Below are 19,480 nucleotides of genomic sequence, written 5' to 3'. Positions count from 1 at the left end.
TTGATTAATTTTGGGAAATGAAGTGGGGAAAATAACTGAGAGTAGGAGAACAAATAGGCAGGAAGTTTAGCAAACCGGTTGCTGGATCAGCAGTGTAAAAATCTTAAAATAGGAAATGGATAGAGTACAAAATAAATATATTTCTACGAGGCAAAAAGGGAGTGCATTAAAGAATAGAGTTCTTTGGATAAAAAGATGATAAAACCAAACTGAAACTTAAAAAGGAGGCATGTGATAAAATTAGGGCAAAAAAACTAAGCAAATCATAAGGAATATGGAATATGCAGTGGGGAGATGAAAAGGGAGATTAGAAGACCTAAAAGAGAATATGAAAAAATGCTAGCAGTAATATAAAGGGCATTAGTAAGGGCTTTTGTAAGCATATGATAAGTGACAGAATAGTTACAGAGATAGCACTGTTCAAGGATGAAAGGGAGTCTAATTGTGGAGGATGAAGATATGGCAGAGACATAAAATAAATATTTTGCATCAGTTTTTACAAATGATGGCCCAAGTCAGAATGTAGGGGTACTAGAGGAGGATATCTAACAATTGTTAGAGATAACTTTAGAAAAGAAACTGCTTCTGAAAAAGTTAGCAGAACTTGCGATGGATAAGTCATCAACAGTCTAGGCTGCATGCCATAAGGTGCTGAAGTCAGCAAAGAGATAGCAAAGACTCTGGCCACAATTATTCAGTTCTCAAATACGCAAGTTGTGCTGTGGGACTGGAGAGTAGCTAGTGTAACATTTGTTCAAGAAGGGAGAAAAGAATAAAAGTGTAACTGTAAATCAGTTAGTCTAGCATCAGTTATGAGCGAACTGTTAAATGCCATAATTTGAGATAAAATTAGTGAGTATTTAGAATGGTATGAGTTAATCAAGGACAGATTTGTTAAATATGAGCTGTCTTTGCCAAATTTAATGGTGTTTTGGAGAAATGACAGATTGCATGGATAACGGAAATGTGTATATGGATTTTCAGACGACATTCAATAAGGTGTCTCTAGGTTTATTAGAAAATTTCAGGCGTATGGAGGAAATGTAGCAGCATGGATTGAAAGTTGCTTGACGGACAGGAAACTGAGTTAGGGTAAATGAGTGTTGCTCGGATTGGAGAAGGGTTGGAAGTGATGTACTCTAGGAGTCAGTGCTGGGTTTACTTTTGTTCTCAATATATGTACGTGATTTAGATTTGGGCAGCACAATTCAAAATTTACTGACGACAGCTAAATAGGGGATTGGCATAGTGAGGAGGATTGTAAAAGATGTAAGTAGATAAATTAACAGAATGCTTAGACATATGACAGATGCAATTTAATGTGGATAAGTGAGATTTTCTGAGGAAAAACAAGGGATGGGAATATACACTTGATGGAAAAATGCTGAAAAGTGTGCATGATCAGAGACCTAGGGTTCAAATACATAATTCCCTGGAAGTCTGAGTGCTGGTTGATAAAGCCATAAAAAGTCTAACAGCATTTTGGGTTATATAAATAGGGGCATATAGTACAAGAGTAAAGAAACAATAAATTTGTGGAAAAGATTGGTTAACCCACAGTTGAAATACGATGTGCTGTTTTGCTTTCCACTCCCTATGACACTTAATTATAGAAAGGACATTAATGCCATGGGGAGTGGAAAGTATAAATTGACTGATACCAGGGATGGGAAATTATAGATATGAGTAGATACTTGAGATATTAGGACTATTTCCACTAGAGCAGAGAAGGCTAAGAAGAGATTTAACAAAGGTTTATTTTAAATTATGAAGAATTTTGATGAAGTGAACAGGGAAAGACTATTTTCTCTGGGGAGTCAGTGACAAGGGGGTCATCAATTTAAAATAGTCAGAGCTTGGAGAGAGGTTAGGAGAAAATCTTCGGTTCTTGAAGCATGGAATGGATGTGGTTGAGACCATTGAATAAATATTTGAAGCAGAGCAAGATAAAAGGCTATTGGGAGAAATCAAGGCAGTGGGATTGGTTTTCAATTGCTCTAGCAAAGAACCAGTGCAGAAGTGATGGGCTGAATGACTGCCTTCTGTGCTGTAAGCTTCTATGGATTACATAGAAGTAATTGATGTCTAAAATGGAAGTGTTATGTTTTGGAGCCAACTACAATGAAAATCAACTGAGAAGATTAAGGACCAGTATCTTCATTAGCTAACAGTTTACTTATGGTTGAAAAATGTGAATGTGGTATGTAATAATGGGTTGAAGAACAGCTATTCTGAACACTTTGACAGTTATGCTTACAGTACTGAAGTGATTATAGTTTTGGATTGCTTTCAAGAGTTTTTATTTTGGGTAATTTGTGTAACTTCTGTCAATGATGCTGTCACTGTAAGTTCACACAACATGGAATAGTTTTCTTTATATTACACAAGCCTGTCATAACATTGTCAAAATATGTCTGCCTCAATGTACCCTAAAAGTTGACTAATCCAAAAAAATCTAATGCATCTGTATCTATAATCTAAGGATGTCAACTAGAAGGGATTCTTCATGTTTTGCAAATTGTAATTTTTAGCATTTAATTTTTAAACACCCTGTGTAATTATACAATATTGCTACTTGTTGAAGTAATGGTGCTGAATGATAGCATTTTTGTGTCAAAGTAAATATCAAGATGAAGATTGCAATTTGGTTTTATTTTGTAGTTTATTCAGAGAATGCTGTGAATGAAGAAGTCCATGTTTTCACCAGCCAGCTCATGTCGATTATTTGGCTCCAAAATTACTGATATTATCATGTAATTTCTGGGCCTAGTTCTGGTAAGCACTGCTCAGCTTCCCGAGCATTGTTAACAAAACTAGAATGGTTCCCCAGTCAGATTTAGCACGCTTTGAAAGGATGTTGTGAGTGATGGGTGACTGACTGAAATAGTGCTCAGCTCTTCAATAGAAGGTTGTAACTTCTGGCTGCAGACTTGATTGTTTATTGGAGCATAGTAATGTTTTGGGCCTACCCTACCAAACCACCCATCAGTTTCCTTACTAAATCAAAAGCAAAATACTGCGGATGCTGGAAATCTGAACTAAAAACTGAAAATCCTGGAGAAGCTCAGCAAGTCAGGCAGCATCTGTGGAGAAAGAAAGAATGTTAACGTTTCAGGTCGAAGACCTTTCCGATGAATCATATTCTGACGATAATATCAGTAATTTTGGAACCCAAAAAATTCTTTCTCCACAGATGCTGCCTGACTTGCTGAGCTTCTCCAGTATTTTCAGTTTCCTTACTAATTCTGGAGCTAATGGATCTGTATCCCCTTTCCTGATAGGACTTCCTGCATTCTTTTTATAAAACTTGCCTTGGATTTCTGTTCCACCACTACTGTTGATAATCTGTTCCACAATTCTATCTCCCTCTTTCTTTTTAAAAAAAAAAGTTGCCTAAATTTCTAAATTTCTTTTGAAACTTTAAACTGTCCTCGAATCGTGTGCCAGGCAGAAGAACTTTCCTGGATGCAAATTCTCCATGCCCGTGAAAATCTTAATGGCCTCCATACCCCCTTTCATCCTCCACTTCTTCATAAAGTCCCAAGATAAAACTTCTTTCCTCCTAACTAAGCGCTGAAAGTTCAGGAATCAACCTTGTAGCTCTCCTCTGGACTGCCTCCAATAAGTCCACATTTTTCCTATGTTATGAGACCACAATTGAACACAGCACTCCGGATATAGCCTTGCTGGAGCCTGAAAGAGCTTCAGCATCACTTCCTTAAACTTAAGTTGTTGGGGTTGTTTGCCTCAATTTGTTGATTGAGCCAGGCTATTAAATTTATAGTAGAGGAGTTGGAGTAGTGGTAGAACCAGACTATTTCCATTTAGTCTCTGTCCCTGTTGACTGTTCAGGAATGTTACTGATTCTATGGGGAGGTGAAATCTGTGGGCCAGAGACTTCTCTGGCAACAAGTAAATAAGAATGGGAAAGAAAACATGAGCTCAGTGTGAACGTAGCATTTGATTGAACACTGTTAAATATGCTGCATATTTTTATTTTAGAATTCTTCTGATTGGCTGAGTCATTATAAAATATCCCAAATAAACTCTCATTCCGTCTAGGAACCTTCATTGTTCTACATCTGAGTTTCTGCTGTGAAGTCAAGTGAATTGGGAACAACTGACAATTAAAGAAGGCAAAAGTGGCTCTTCTGGTGACTCAGATGGTAAATGTACTGCCCAGTGTGGAACTGAGCCATTCACACCAAAAAGTGCCCACGTTCAATCACTCAGCTGTCCTGAGTTAGCTGATCTCAGTTGGACGGCAATAACAGTACTACTATTGGCTGGAGTGTCTGATTGAATAGCTCATTGGCACGTGAAGAATGGCCACTTGGGTGAGATACTGAAGGGCTGCAACTGCCTGTGAAACTGTACTACAGCATGAATTGGTAACCTCATGAGGGAAGAGAATTGTGTACAGGTGGAATTTTAAAAAAATATTAAATATACATAGCTAGTAATATTATTAACTTTGGTAGCATATTTTAGTTTTGTCAACACTCACGATAAATGTACACTTTCTCATTTATTATTGTCTAACTAAATGAGTGTGGTTCAATTCTAATTGTCCCAGTCACTTCTGGGAAAGTAAATTGATTTGGATAACTAATTCAGGAATCCCAGTGCATTACAATGATCAAGGCATAAAGACAGTTTGGGGAAAGTAGCTTGAATTTATCAAACATTCGATAACTGGTGACAACAAGGAACCTGTTCCTTTTGACCAATGAAAAAATAATTACTCTAACACAAACATACAAGAACACTTTATTTTGTTTTAGTTTTTCATGGTGTTCTTGTTCATTGCATCTGTGTAAAGTGCAATAATGGAAGTCATTTTGTTGTTTTGGTCACCCTGGTATCTCTCCCCACAGCCAAGTCCAAACAGCTTAGATGCAGGAGGGTATCTTTGGGGTTACAGAGTATTTGCAGGGATATTTCTGGAGTTTAACCATGTCACTCAGAAGTGCAAAGCCCTAGTAAGTTTCCTGTTGCTTGTCCAACTAGGACCAACCTACCTATTTAAACAGAATTGTGGGGCTATTTGGAGCAGCATGGGAAAAATGCCGGCCTCCAGTGACAGGCCTGCCCCTTCCATTAGTGAGCCAGACTAGTTAGTCAGTCATCACCAGTATCCTGGAGTACTGTGGACTTGCCTGGTTCAGGTATTGGATTATCGAGTTTGCCTCAGAGGGCTGACTTTGATCATCATGTATGTCAATAAAGCCACTTTAACGTGATAGCCTCCCCTCCCCCAAGGAGTATAATCACAAGCTGGCCATTCAATAACTGAAAAGTTAAGCTTTCATTAGGTGGACAGCAGGTACTAGGACCTCCTTATTAGTGGTGTGGTGAGCAGCATTGCTCATCATAAAATGTATGACTGAATTACCACCATCCTCCTGACCACAGCATAGACAAGCACAGTGCTCCCATGGACTACAGCATGAACACACATAATACTCCCATGGTGGTCCGCTTAGTTGCAGGTATGGAGCTTCAGCAGCAGCAGTCTAACTTTTCTGCAAGTCAATCGTGGTAGGTGCTGAACGCTAGATATCTGAGCACATGTTCTCACACTTGGCCTCTGGATAGTGCCTTACAGCAGTAGAGTTTCTTCATTAGTTGTACCTTCGTTATGTTGGAAGAACCTACACAGGGCAGATGTCCATATCAAATGTCACATACAGGTTTGTCAATCCGCCTCACAGCTGGGTCCTGGATCTCGCACATGGTCCAGATGAAGCCATTTTGTTGCATGCCTAGGAGTTCTGAACCATGAAGTTCGGTTTGGACATGTAATATTCCACAAGCTTTACCTGCATTAGAACTTTGCTGTCATTGAAGAAAGATGACAATTACCAAAGTGTCCGTTGCCCTTTCTGAACACAGTCTCAAAGATCTAAAGTTTGCATCCATCAGGACCCCCAGGTAATGATCTGAATCAACAACTGAAGCAGATGCTCACCTGCATCTTCCAAACAATACCTTCACGGTCATCTTTTTGGGCAAAGCATAATACTGCATTTGGAGGCCCCCAACAGCATATCCCACAAGTTAGCCCATTGTTCAAGATGGTTGATAGGGTGCAGTAAATCTCTAAGTGAGTCCACCAACAACACAATTTAATCTGCAAGAATCAATGCCTCAGTAGTTTAATAAATACCTGGAACAGGTACTGCCAGTCCATCCCATACAATGTCTTTCAACACATCGTTGATGATGACGTCTGGTAGGATGGGTGACAGCCTTGCCTCGCTCCTATTTTGAGTGTGTTAGGGTCAGTAAGAACCTCATCCACCATATCTGGATCTTGGAGCTGGAGTACCCATTCCAGATAAAATCCTAAGATTTGGCCACATATTCCAGGCCTCCCAGCTTGTTGATGCGGCATTAAGTTGAATGCGTTGTGGAAATCAATGAAATATGAGTTTCACTGAGCCTTACGATGCCATGCAATCTCAAATAAAGCCACACTCTGATCTACACACTCCTCGAGACTGGAATCCAGCCTATTCCTTTCTGATTGTCCTGTGTGACTCCAGAGCGTGATATAGGTGCTGCAGCAATTCCAAGAAAGGTTCCTCAGTAGACTTTAGGCTCACTAGAATCCCTCTCCTTGTGGATAGAAACTACAACAGTATTCTGGAATGCAGAGAGTATGTGTACCACTATCCACCAGCCTCAAAGACAGCTTGGTAATTCCTGGTACAGTCTGGATGGAACAGTAAAGTGCAGAGGAAATATCCATATATTTTGATGAGCTTTCTTAAAAGGTTTTTTTTAAAAACACACTTTTTTCCAATTTTCTCTCTTCTCTTGAAGATGTTGATCCGTGTTCTTGTAATGATTCCATGAACATCAGGTTCCCTCCACCACATTGCCTAAGTGACCATTTCACTTCACCTGTATGCCCAGATATTGAACATCAGCAGACCCTGAAACATCACAGCCCAGCCTGACCCCATCCTCGCCCAGTGTCCCTGTGGGCTCACTTTGCAGCATGAATTCACTTTAGCTATTAGGGTGGGAACCCTTGTTGATTTCTCCCATAGTCCTGGGTGACAGCACCAGCTGAGTGCTAATTCAGCACAGACTGGGGATCGAATCAGGGACCTTCTGTTGTGGCTTTAGTTCACACCGAGCAGTGCAGTTATCACCTGAGCTATCGGGAAGGGGGCAAAATGTTCCATTCTGAAGAGTTGCATGATTAACTCTGGGATTATCAGTATAACAAGATGTGAATTTCTCAAAAATGTGATTTGTTTGTTTTAGGGTGGTTGAGTTTGCCTCATATAGTGATATGAAAAATGCTCTCGACAAGTTGGAAGGTACAGAGATAAATGGTCGAAAGATCAGATTAATTGAAGACCGGAAACGCAGGTAATTGTTACTAAGGCTGTTTGCACATCACATGGGAACAAATGCTGACAACTTCATGGATTACAGTCCAGTGGACTATCACTGACCACTTTCAATTGATGTGTGACCTTTTGTTTACAATTGATTGGAGCCAGTGTCCTCCAAATGCTTGATTCATCTTCTCAGATGAATAGATTGCTCCAGAAAACTAGTGTGTTTATCTACTAGTTGATCTCCCATGGCTTTGCACACGGGAGTCAAGATCAAGTGCTGCCTTTGAGTCAGAGGTTTAGAGGGCAGGGGGATAATTGGACCAAGGCGGAGGAAATGAGATGGTGAGGTGGGAAAGGGATAGGGTGTAGGGAAACTATCTCAGTGTGGGATGGGTGGGAGGTAAGTACCTCAGTTGGTGGGGGTGGGGTGGGGGGAAGAGAGGAGGAGAAACGCCCTGATTTTCCCCAAAAAAAAAGTCTCCAATTTTTCAATGAATGATGAAGCCTTGATTTTTTCATACATTGAAGAGGGCCCAATATTTTAAAAACTATGCAGGTCTGATTTTTTTTTTGACATGGAGATGACGTTTTGTTTTAAGAGGTCCCAATTTTTTTTAATACAATATGTCTATCTGTACTGACACAGTTTCATTTCTGAACAAGCACTGATTTCTCCAGATTTGTTCCTGAGATAAGGTACAGATGACATGAAACTCTGAAATGTATTAAACAGTGAGGAGGATGTAACAGACTTTAGGAGGGCATAGACCGATGAAATAGGCAGGTAGATGAAAGTTAACGCAGAGAAGGTGGGAGGACAAGTTGAGAAGGCTGTTGAAAAGGCTTATGGGATCCTTGGCTTTATAAATAGAGGCATAGAGTACAAAAGCAAAGAAGTTATGCTAAACCTTTATAAAATACTGGCTAGGCCCCAGCTGGAGTATTGTGTCCAATTCTGGGCACCATACTTTAGGAAGGATGTCAAGACCTTAGAGAGGGTGCAGAGGAGATTTACTAGAATGGTATCATGGATGAAAGACTTCAGTTACACGGAGAGACTAGAAAATCTTTTTTCTAAGGGTTGTTCTCCTTAGAGCAGAGAAGGTTAAGGGGATAGAATGTTAGGGTTAGGGTGATAGAGATATTCAAAATCATGAAGGGTTTTGATAGAGTAAATAAGGAGAAACTATTTCCAGTGACAGAAGGGTCAGTATCCAGAGGATACAGATTTAGGGTATTGGCAAAAGAACCAAAGGCGACATGAGGAAAACAAAATTTACGCAGTGAGTTATGATCCAAAATGCAATGCCTAAAAGGGTGGTGGAATCAGATTCAATAATAACTTTCAAAAGGGAATTGGATAAATACTTAGAATCATAGAATCTTACAGCACAGACGGAGGCCATTCAGCCCATCGTGCCTGTGACGGTTCTTTGAAAGAGCAGTCCAAATTAGTCCCACAACCTAGCTTTTTCCCCATGACCCTGCAAATTAGTCCTCTTCAAGTACACGTCCAATTACCTTTTGTAAGTTCCTGTGGAATCTGATTCCGCCACCCTTTCAGGTAGTGCGTTCCAGATCCTAACCTTCTGTGTGAAAAAGTTTCTCCTAATTTCCCCTCTAGTTTTTTTACCAATTATTTTAAATCTATAACCTCTGGTTACCGACCCACTTGCCAGAGGAAACAGTTTCTCCCTACTTGCTCTATCAAAACCCCTTGTAATTTTGAATACCTCTATTAGGTCTCCCCTTAACCTTCTCTGCCCTAAGGAGAACAATCCCAGCTTCTCCAATCTCTGCACATAACTGATGTCTCTCATCCCCGGTATCATCCTGGTAAACCTCTTCTGTACTCTCTCCTTGGCCAGGGCATCCTTCTTAAGGTGTGGTGCCCAGAATTGTGTACACTACTTCAGCTGAGGCCTAACCATTTGTAAAGGTTTAGCATGAGTTCCTTGTTTTTATATTCAATGCCCCTATTTACAAAGCCAAGTATCCCATATGCTTTCTTAACCACTTTATCAACTTGCCCTGCCACCTTCAAAGATTTGTGAATTTGCACCCCCAGTTCCCTCTGTTCTTACACCCCCCCTCAAAATAGTACCATTTAGATTGTACTGACTCTCCATGCTGTTCCTCCCAAAGTGCATCACTTCACACTTCTCCACATTAAATTTCATCTGCCATGTGTCTGCCCATTTCACCAGTCTGTCTGTCCTCCTGAAGTCTGCTACTATCCTGCTCACTATTTTCTGCGTTGACAAGTTTTGTATCATTCGCAAACTTGGAAATTGTACTTTCTGTACCCAAGTCCAGGTCATTTATAAATAACAAGACAAGCAGTGGTCCTAATAACGACCCCTGGGGACCCCACTACATACTTCTCTCCAGTCAGAAAAACATCCGTTCACCACCACTATCTGCCTCTTATCCCTTTGCCAATTACGTACCCAAGTTACCACTGTCCATGTGCTTCTATTTTCCGAATAAGTCTGTTAGGTGGTACTTTATCAAATGTCTTTTGAAAGTCCATATATACAGCATCTACTGCACTACCTTTATCGACCCCGTTACTTTATCAAAGAACTCACTCAGGTCAGTCAGACACGATTAGCCTTTAACAAATCCATGCTGGCTATCCCTTATTAACCCATGCTTCTCCAAGTGAGAATTAATTTTGTCCTTGACAATGGTCTCCAGTAGTTTTCTCACCACTGACGTTAGACTGATTGGCCTGTAGTTACCAGGTTTATCCCTCTCCCCTTTTTTGAACAGAGAGTGTAACATTTGCAATCCCCCAGTCCTCTAGCACCACTCCTATTTCCAAGGAGGATTGGAAGATTGTGGTCACAGCTTCTGCTACCTCCACCCTAGCTTCCCTCAGCAACCGAGGATGCATCCCATCTGGACCGGGTGACTTGTTAACTTCAAGTGATGCCAACCTATTGAGACCTCCTTTCTATCTATTTTTATCCTATTCAATTTCTCTATTCCCCCGCCCCCACCTCCTCCTTGAAAAGGAAAGATTTGCAGGGCTATGGGGAAAGAGCAGGGGAGTGGGACTAATTAGACAACTCTTTCAAAGAGCCAGTACAGGCACAATGGGTCGAGTGGCCTCGTTCTGTGCTGTATCGTTCTATGATTCTACGGTGGTGTTAACGTTAGCAAACTTATAATTGAAAACCTGTCACATCATCACCTACAAGCATTAACAAATATTTTATAATGGGATTTTCACAGGTCCAGGTTGACGAGAGTATTTTGAAATGGAATGTTGTGACCCACCTACCATTTTTAAAATATAATAGATGCATATGTTATAAGATCATTCCAAATACAAAGAAAGTTGGTTCCATTTTCACTCCTCAATCCGATGACTATGTCACAGTAAGGTTCCAGGAACACCCCTCCAATATCTTGCTCAAGTGACCATCCTTTCTGCATTTACTTAATGAATGTCAGACTGCTCGACCATAGGGGGAGCGGGAGCTCACAGCTCAGTCTAATCCTGCCCTTGTGTAATGTAATGCATGTACTTTCCAGTAGGGTTGCTGAATAATAATGAGTGGGAATTCTTGCTCATTCCCCCCAGCTGCTCTTGCTGAGTGAGATCAGCTTCGTCAGGAACCAAACCTGTCTGGGGTTCAGCACCATGTCACACAGTGCATTTACTCAGTGAGTCACTGAAGGATCTCATTTGAATGATTTTGTTTGATCTTGCATGAAGAATTCCATATATGGAACTGATATGCACCTGGCATTTTATATTCCTTGGAAAAACTGAATTCTGAAGTTATTGGTACCCAGTATTTCTGAATCAAATGAAACTGCATTTACTATGCCTTTGGCTTCATTGGATTGCTTATTTTATTTTTGGATGAGACAGAGTAATTCTAGAAGTTGATCCCAGAAGCCTGTTTTCTTGCATGTCTCATGTGAATTGAGTCCTAATTATATATGTATGGAAATGTTATTGCATCGTAGCATTTGTTTTAAAGACAAACTGGATTGGTGACGGGTCACAGGTTTTAGTATTTGCTTCAACTTTTGAGTTTTGTCTGACCCCAAATGGAAGTTACCACTGTCTATATTTTTTTTAAAAAAGAAATATAGAACTACCTCCATTGTAGGACATCTGATACTTATCACATGAGTAGCTCCAACATTTGGCTATTTTTATGAGATACCAATATATGACACATGCAATCTTAAAATTATGCCAGACTCTGTCAACACATTGTTTAAATCCATCTCTGTATTTATTAAATGTGAAGGGAAGTGTATAAGGAGAACAATAAGTCCATGTGCCTTTCCCACAAAAGTTGCTCCCCCCACCCCTGCCAAAAGAACAAAAACCTAGCTCCTGTGTGAAAGGTATTCGCAGTTTCATCCTACTGTATGTTGAGCACAGACTAAATTTTGATGGCTAAGACAACTACAAGTATGTATTGAGGACTAACCCACAAACGCTGATCTGTGGGAATTTTATTTGCTGTGGAGCTGGTCACTGGCTCAATACCAATGTCTCCACGGGGGAGGGTGAAACAATTATGACCACAAATATCTCAGCAGGTAGATTTTTATCTTGACACGTTGTCCAAATTGCTGGTGCCATATATGGCACACTGCACTGTATATGCAGCACATTTCTTTTTCAAGAAGAAAATGTTTTCCTCGTGCATCTGTGAAGTGCCTTGGGACATTTTTCTACATGAAATAAGCTTTATAAATCACGTTGATAACTTGTAACTAAGTATTTGACAAAAAACTTGGTAATCTACTTCAAATGCAAAATACTGCAGATGCTGGAAATCGGAAATAAAAACAGAAAATGCTGGAGAAGCTCACCAAGTGAGGTAGCATCTGTGGAGAAAGAAACAGAGTTAACGTTTCAGGTTGAAGACAGAAGGTCTGATGAAAGGTCTTCGACCTGAATCGTTGACTTTCTTTCTCCACAGATGCTGCCTGACTTACTGAGCTTCTCCAGCATTTTCTGTTTTTATATTGGTAATCTACTTAATTTCCAGGACTAGAAGCAGATCTCATTCTAGAAGTTCCTCAAGATCTCGCAGTAGGTCCCCATCACCCAGGCCGTCAAAGTCAGAAAGTAGGTCCAGAAGCAGGAGCCGCAGTAAATCCCGTTCTGCCAGCAGATCACCTGACAGAAAAGATCAGCCAACAACGAATAACCAGGCACATTCAAGATCAAAATCTCCTTCTGGATTGACAAACCAGTCGAGGTCCAGGTCGCGTTCTGTAGAAAGTGCTGACTAGACACTGTTTGTAAAAGCTATTCTCTTCTGTAAACTGATAGTTACCATGTTTTACTTGACTGTTTGTGAGTTTGCGGATGCTTTTCTTTGTTCAGCTGGATTTTTGTTTATGTTGAACTGTGAAAGGTGACACTTTTTCTTTCCTTTAATACACAAAAATCCACTAATGCAAATAAACTTGCTTGTATTAGAACTGGTTTAAAAGTTGTATGTTGTTTTGGTATTGAATATATAATGGATAGATTGAGTAAAATAGTACCTAGCAGAATGTTGTTTGTAGAGAACTGTTGGCACATCTTAAACTAATATGAACTGGAGAGTCTTTCAGTTAGCTATAACTGAAACATTACACCTTTGATTGAAACTAAATAAAAGTTATCACACAACATTTTCTTTTCTTAGAGTATTTAATTTGTATTTCTTCAAGTGAAAAAACTTTCAAGTTTTAAGTTTCTGTCAGGCTTAAGAAGAGACAAACAAGCAAGCTTTCCTACTGGAGAGTTGCTGTAGTTAGTTAGTTGATTAGCTAGATTAAACTGGTTCTTGTAGCAGAGCAGTGCTGACTCATCTGAGTCACAAACAGTAGAAATACAGGGGCCTGTGAGTGCAACCGGCACTGAGTGGAGCAGGCACAGAGTGAGCAACTTGAAAGTTTGGTAAGTGGGGGAAGGAGGTGCTCCTTTGTTTTGCCTTGCTTTTCCTATCTTTTTTTGCAGAGCAGACCGAGCGTGCAGATAAATTGGTTGGTGAGTATTTGACTTGTTTAACTTTCAAAACAAGCGTAACTTAGTAATTGTAAGGTTTTAGCAGTTGTAAAGCTTATTGGGAGTAGTAGGGTTTATAAATTATAAACTTAATAAATTAATTAACACATAATAAAGATGACAGGGCAGGCGATGTGTAGCGACTGCAGAATGTGTGAGCTCCTGGACGCCAGTGTGATCCAGGGCAAACACGTCTGCAGTAAGTGTTTGCGGCTTGAGGAGCTTCGGCTCAGAGTCATTGAACTGGAAGCCGTGCCGCAGACACTGCGATACATCAGGAAGGGGGAAAAATACCTGGACGTTCGCTTCCAGGAGGCGGTCACACTCCCTAAGATACGGTCGTCTAAATTGGTCAGTGATCAGGGAAAGGAGGGTGTGACTGCAAGCGAAGGCAACTAAGGGGATCGAGAAGGTAGAATTGGACGAGCCTCAGCCTTTGCAATTGTCCAACAGGTTTGAGGTGCTTGCAGCCTGTATGGACGAAAGCGGGGGCTGCAGGGTGGATGAACAAACTGACCGTGGCACCATGGTACAGGAATCCATTCAAGCAGGGGAAGTTAGTAGGAATATAGTGGTGGTAGGGGACAATATAGTCAGGGGGATAGACACAGTTCTCTGCAGCCGAGAGCGAGAGTCCAGAAGGCTGTGTTGCCTGCCCGGTGCCAGGGTTTGGGACATCTGCTCTGGGCTGGAGAGGAACTTGCAGTGGGAGGGGGAGGATCCAGTTCTTGTGGTCCACGTAGGTACCAACGACATAGGCATGACGAGGGAAGAGGTTCTGCTTAGGGAGTATGAGCAGCTAGGAGCTAAATTAAAAAGCAGAACCTCAAAGGGAATAATCTCTGGATTATTACCTAAGCCACGAGCAAATTGCCATAGGGTAAATAAGATTAGAGAGTTAAATTCGTGGCTGAAAGATTGGTGTGGGAGAAATGGGTTTTGATTCATGGGGCACTGGCACCAGTACTGGGGAAAGTGGGAGCTGTACCGTTGGGATGGCCTTACTCTGAACAGTGCTGGGGCCAGTGTTCTGGCGAATCATATAACTAGGGCGGTAGAGAAGGCTTTAAACTAAATAATGGGGGTGAGGGATCAAGTAAGGTAGGATGTGATAAATTAAAGAAAAAAAAGGCAAGAGAGCAAGGTAGCAATAAGGGAATGATTAGCAGAGTGTGGCAGGGAGGGACAGAGCATGCAAACTTGAGTGCACCAGCAGATAAGACTAGACGTTGCAAAAATAGTAAAAAGACAGCACTAAAGGCTTTGTATCTGAATGCGCGTAGCATTCGTAACAAAATAGATGAATTGACAGCTCAAATCGAAATAAATATGTACGATCTGATAGCCATTACAGAGACATGGCTGCAAGATGACAAAGGCTGGAACCTGAATATTCAAGGGTACTTAACATTTCGGAAGGACAGGGAGCTAGGAAAAGCTGGAGGGGTAGCTCTGTTAATTGAGGATGACATGAGTATAATAGAGAGAAATGACCTTATTTCTAAAGACCAAGATGTAGAATCAGTCTGAGTAGAGATAAGAAATAGTAAAGGCAAGAAGTCACTTGTGGGAGTAGTTTATAGGCCCCCTATCAGTAACCAACACTGTAGGACAGGGTATACAGGAAGAAATAATTTGGGGCTTGTGAGAAAGGGACAGCGATAATCATGGGTGATTTTTACTCTATATATAGATTGGAAGAATCTGATTGGCAAAGATAGCCTGGAAGATGAATTCATAGAGTGCTTTTGGGACAGTTTTTTTAGTGGTGTACTTGGATTTCCAGAAGGCTTTTGACAAGGTGCCACATCAAAGGCTACTACACAAAATAAGAGCTCATGGTGTAGGGGATAACATATTAGCATGGATAAAGGATTGGTTAGCTAACAGGAAACAGAGAGTAGGCATAAATTTTCAGGTTGGCAAGATGTGACGAGTGGAATGCCACAGGGATCAGTGCTTGAGCCTCAACTATTTACAATCTATATCAATGACTTGGATGAAGGGATCGAATGTAAGGTTGCTAAATTTGCTGATGACACAAAGGTAGGTAGGAAAGTAAGTTGTGAAGAGGACATAAGGAGTCTGCAAAGGGATATAGATAGGTTAAGTGGGCAAAAATTTGGCAGATGGAGTATAATGTGGGAAAATGTGAACTTGCCAACTTTGGCAGGAGGAATAGAAAAGCAGTATATTATTTAAATACATAGAAACATAGAAAATAGGAGCAAGCGTAGGCCATTCGGCCCTTCGGGCCTGCTCCACCATTCAAAATGATCATGGCTGATCGTCTAACTCAGTACCCTGTTTCTGCTTTTTCCCCATATCCCTTGATCCCTTTAGCATTAAGAAATATATCTATCTCCTTCTTGAATACATCTAATGACTTGGCCTCCACTGCCTTCTGTGGTAGAGAATTCCACAGGTTCACCACCCTCTGAGTGAAGAAATTTCTCCTCGTCTCTGCTCTAAATGGCATACCCCGTATCCTGAGACTGTGACCCCTGGTTCTGGACTCCCCAGCCATCGGGAACATCCTCCCTGCATCTAGTCTGTCTAGTCCTGTTAGAATTTTATATGTTTTGATAAGATCACCTCTCATTCTTCTAAACTCTACTGAATGTAGGCCTAATCAACCCAATCTCTCCTCATGCGTCAGTCCTGCCATCCCAGGAATCAGTCTGGTAAACCTTTGTTGCACTCCCTCCATGGCAAAGACATCCTTGCTCAGATGAGGAGACCAAAACTGCACACAATACTCCAGATGTGGTCTCACCAAGGCCCTGTATAACTGCAGAAAGACATCCCTGCTCCCGTACTCAAATTCTCTTGCAATGAAGGCCAACATACCATTTGCCTTCCTAACTGCTTGCTGCACCTGAATGCTCGCTTTCAGTGACTGGTGTACAAGGACACCCAGATCTCGTTGCACCCCCCCTTTTCCCAATTTATCACCATTCAGATAATCTGCCTTTCTGTTTTTACAACCAAAGTGGATAACCTCACATTTATCCACATTATACTGCATCTGCCATGTTCTTGCCCACTCACCCAACTTGTCTAAATCACATTGGAGCCTCTTTGCATCCTCCTCACAGCTCATATTCCACCCCAGCTTTGTGTCATCTGCAAACTTGGAAATGTTACATTTAGTTCCCTCATTCAAATCATTGATATATATTGTGAATAGCTGGGGCCCAAGCACTGTACTCCACTAGTCACTGCCTGCCACCTGGAAAAAGACCCGTTTATTCCTACTCTCCTGTCTGTCAACCAATTCTCAATCCATGCCAGTATATTCCCCCCAATCCCATGTGCTATAATTTTGCACACTACACTCTTATATGGGATCTTATCAAAAGCCTTCTGAAAATCCAAAGAGAAATCCAAATGGTGAGAGATTGCAGAGCTCTGAAGTACAGAGGGATCTGGATGTCCTTGTACATGAATCACAAGGTAGTATGCAGGTACAGCAAGTGGTTAGGAAGGCAAATGGAATGTCATTTATTGCAAGAGGAATGGAATATAAAAGTAGAGATGTTTTGCAACAGTTGTACAGGGCATTGGTGAGACCACATCTAGAATACTGTACAATTTTGGTCTCCTTAATTGAGAGAGGACACAATTGCTTTGGAGGCGGTTCAGAGAAGATTCACTTGACTGATTCCTGGGATGAAGGGGTTATCTTATGAGGAAAGGTTGGACAAGTTGGGCCTGTATACACTGGAGTTTAGGAGAATGAGAGGTGATCTTATTGAAACATAAGATCCTGAGGGAACTAGAAGGGTTAGATGCTGAGAGGATGTTTCTCCTTGTGGGAGAACTAGGGGACACAGTTTAAAAATAAGGGGTCTCCCATTTCGGACAGAGATGAGGAGAAATTTTTTCTCTGAGGGTCGTGAGTGCGTGGAACTCCCTTCCCCAGAGAGCGGTGGAGGCTGGGTCATTGAATATTTTTAAGGCTGAGTTCGATTGACTCCCTTGTTAATCAGGAATCTAAGGTTATAGTCAGTAGATGGGAAAGTAGGATTGAGGTCACAATCAGATCAGCCATGATCTTATCAAATGGCAGAGCAGGCACGAGGGGCCGAATGATCACCTCCTGCTCTTAATTCGTATGTTCGTACAAGCTTTGAATGAAATGTTTGCCATTGCTGCCTGAGTGCAATTGCACAGTGACCTTTGAGCTTGTTATAAAAGCATTTTTACTAGAATATGATTTCACTCTATTTTCATCCTTTTTTGTCAACCTTGGCTCAGTGGTAGCACATTTGCCTGAGTCAGAAGGTCATGGGTTCAAGCTCCACTCCAGAGACTAGAGGAAATAATTTAGGCTGGCACTTCAGTGCAGAATTGAGGGAGCACTACACTATTGGAGACACCATCTTTCAGATAGGCATTAAACCAAGGCTTAAATGGATGTAAACAATCCTACGGCACTATTTGAAGAGGAGCAGGGGAGTCCTTGCAAAAATTTATCCCTCAAACACCAAAAAACACATGATCTGGTAATTTATTTCATGGCTGTTTGTGGGACCTTGCTGTGTTTCCTACATTACAACAGTGACTACATTTAAAAAGTACTTCATTGGCTGTAAAAGCTCTATATAAATGCATTTTTTTTGTCCCCTTACTCTTCACTGCAAGTAACCTCTCCTGATTCCTGTTGCCAAGGCAGATGTGATCACAATTCTGTTTTGCACAAGTTCACTGTTTGGCCAGCAGGAGCTGCATTTCTTTTGAAGTGGGAAAGTAGTGCTATGACAAAGATGAGGTGTCAGTTTTCTGTATGAGGTCATTTGAGTCCTAATTTTCTTTGTAAATAAATACATCTGAAGCACAGAGCAATTTATTTTGTAGATGAATTATTCACTGGCAGAAACCTATACCTTGCTTCACTGTGTAAGTGTATTTCAGGACTTTTATAAAGTGAACTCTTCTTGCCTAGGAAATGAAGTAATATTTTCTTAAATCAATTCATCAATAAAATTGAAATCCACCTAATTCAAGATCTATGCTTCTATTAGTTGTTGGAACATGGAATGCTTTGCCACGGAGAGTAGTTGAGGCAGAGACCATTACATCTTTTAAAGGAAAAAGTGGATGAGCACAGTTTTACGCCAGTCTTCCAGTGCCTAGCCTAAAAAAAACACTGCATGGTGAGGTTTTTTTTAAAAAAAATTCAATGCATAAGTTTTTTTATTCTAGACAAATATTAAAGGCTAAAACAAGAGGCAAACTCATCAGTAGAAAGTGCAATTCCACACGGCAAGTTCATAATCCCAACTAAGGTACAGAGCTGAGGCTGTCCTCAGTGGGGACAGGAAACAGAGTCAACCCGCTTCACTTGACAGATACTGAGAAGCATTGGAAAAGGGCTGTGAATACCTCACTAATTTAACTTTAAAAAATAGAAAATAAATCAGTGTTCTTTTTATAAATAAAACTGGATGCCATCCTATTTCTCTTGGTTTAATGTACCCTGTGTAAAATGATGTCTGCTGAGTCAGATGTATGGCTCCCTTTTTGAACATGTATAGTTCAGTATATTAACAGTGAACCTGCCTTAGTCACCTTGCTCATTGGTATTATTACAAATCAACACCTATCGTAATCAATCACAATAACTGTTAAAAATGTCTAGCTAGCAATATATAGAAACCAGTAAATAAATGAAGCTTATAATCTAATACAGGGGTTGAACAATGCCACAAACTAAAATAATGACTTTTTAATTTTCCCCCCGATTTATGATCTGATTTTAATTGCTCCACAATTGACGACGCTGCCTCGGGCCTAAGCTCCAGAATTCCCTCCCTAAACTTCTCTGCCTCTCTACCTCTCCAACTTTAATACACTCCTTAAAACCTACCTTTTTGACCAAGCTTTTGGTCACCTGTCCTTATGTGGCTCGGTGTCATATTTTGTTTCATAATGCTCCTGTGAAGCGCCTTGAGATGTTTTACTACGTTAAAAGCGCTATATAAATGTAAGTCGTTGCCTCATTCTCCTGAAGGTGCTGACTCATGGTTCTTCCAAGCGTAGACAGCCTTTCAGGCACTTTGTACAAATTCAGCCGGTTCAT

At 40.8% G+C, this 19,480-nt stretch overlaps 1 protein-coding gene across 6 annotated transcripts in view; it reads left to right on the top strand.

The window, feature by feature from the left end:
• Window positions 1-13,019, top strand: part of srsf5a (serine and arginine rich splicing factor 5a) — a 43,052-nt gene extending 30,033 nt beyond the window's left edge. For 5 of the 6 annotated variants that reach the window (XM_067991296.1, XM_067991297.1, XM_067991294.1 and 2 more), the window contains 2 exons: window positions 7,279-7,386; window positions 12,386-13,019. In XM_067991296.1, coding sequence (XP_067847397.1) covers window positions 7,279-7,386; window positions 12,386-12,632 — 355 coding nt within the window. In that variant the 3' untranslated portion in view covers window positions 12,633-13,019. Of the gene's footprint in view, window positions 1-2,661; window positions 2,776-4,062; window positions 4,425-7,278; window positions 7,387-12,385 lie in introns of those variants that run through there. The other variant, XR_010964170.1, reaches the window with a different exon arrangement.
• The last annotated feature ends 6,461 nt before the right edge of the window (window positions 13,020-19,480 follow it).

Source organism: Heptranchias perlo, chromosome 10 (assembly GCF_035084215.1).
Source record: "Heptranchias perlo isolate sHepPer1 chromosome 10, sHepPer1.hap1, whole genome shotgun sequence".
NCBI classification, from domain to species: Eukaryota; Metazoa; Chordata; class Chondrichthyes; order Hexanchiformes; family Hexanchidae; genus Heptranchias; species Heptranchias perlo.
The sequence above is the reverse complement of the archived record's forward strand: the minus strand, read 5'-3'. Positions and strand labels throughout refer to the sequence as shown.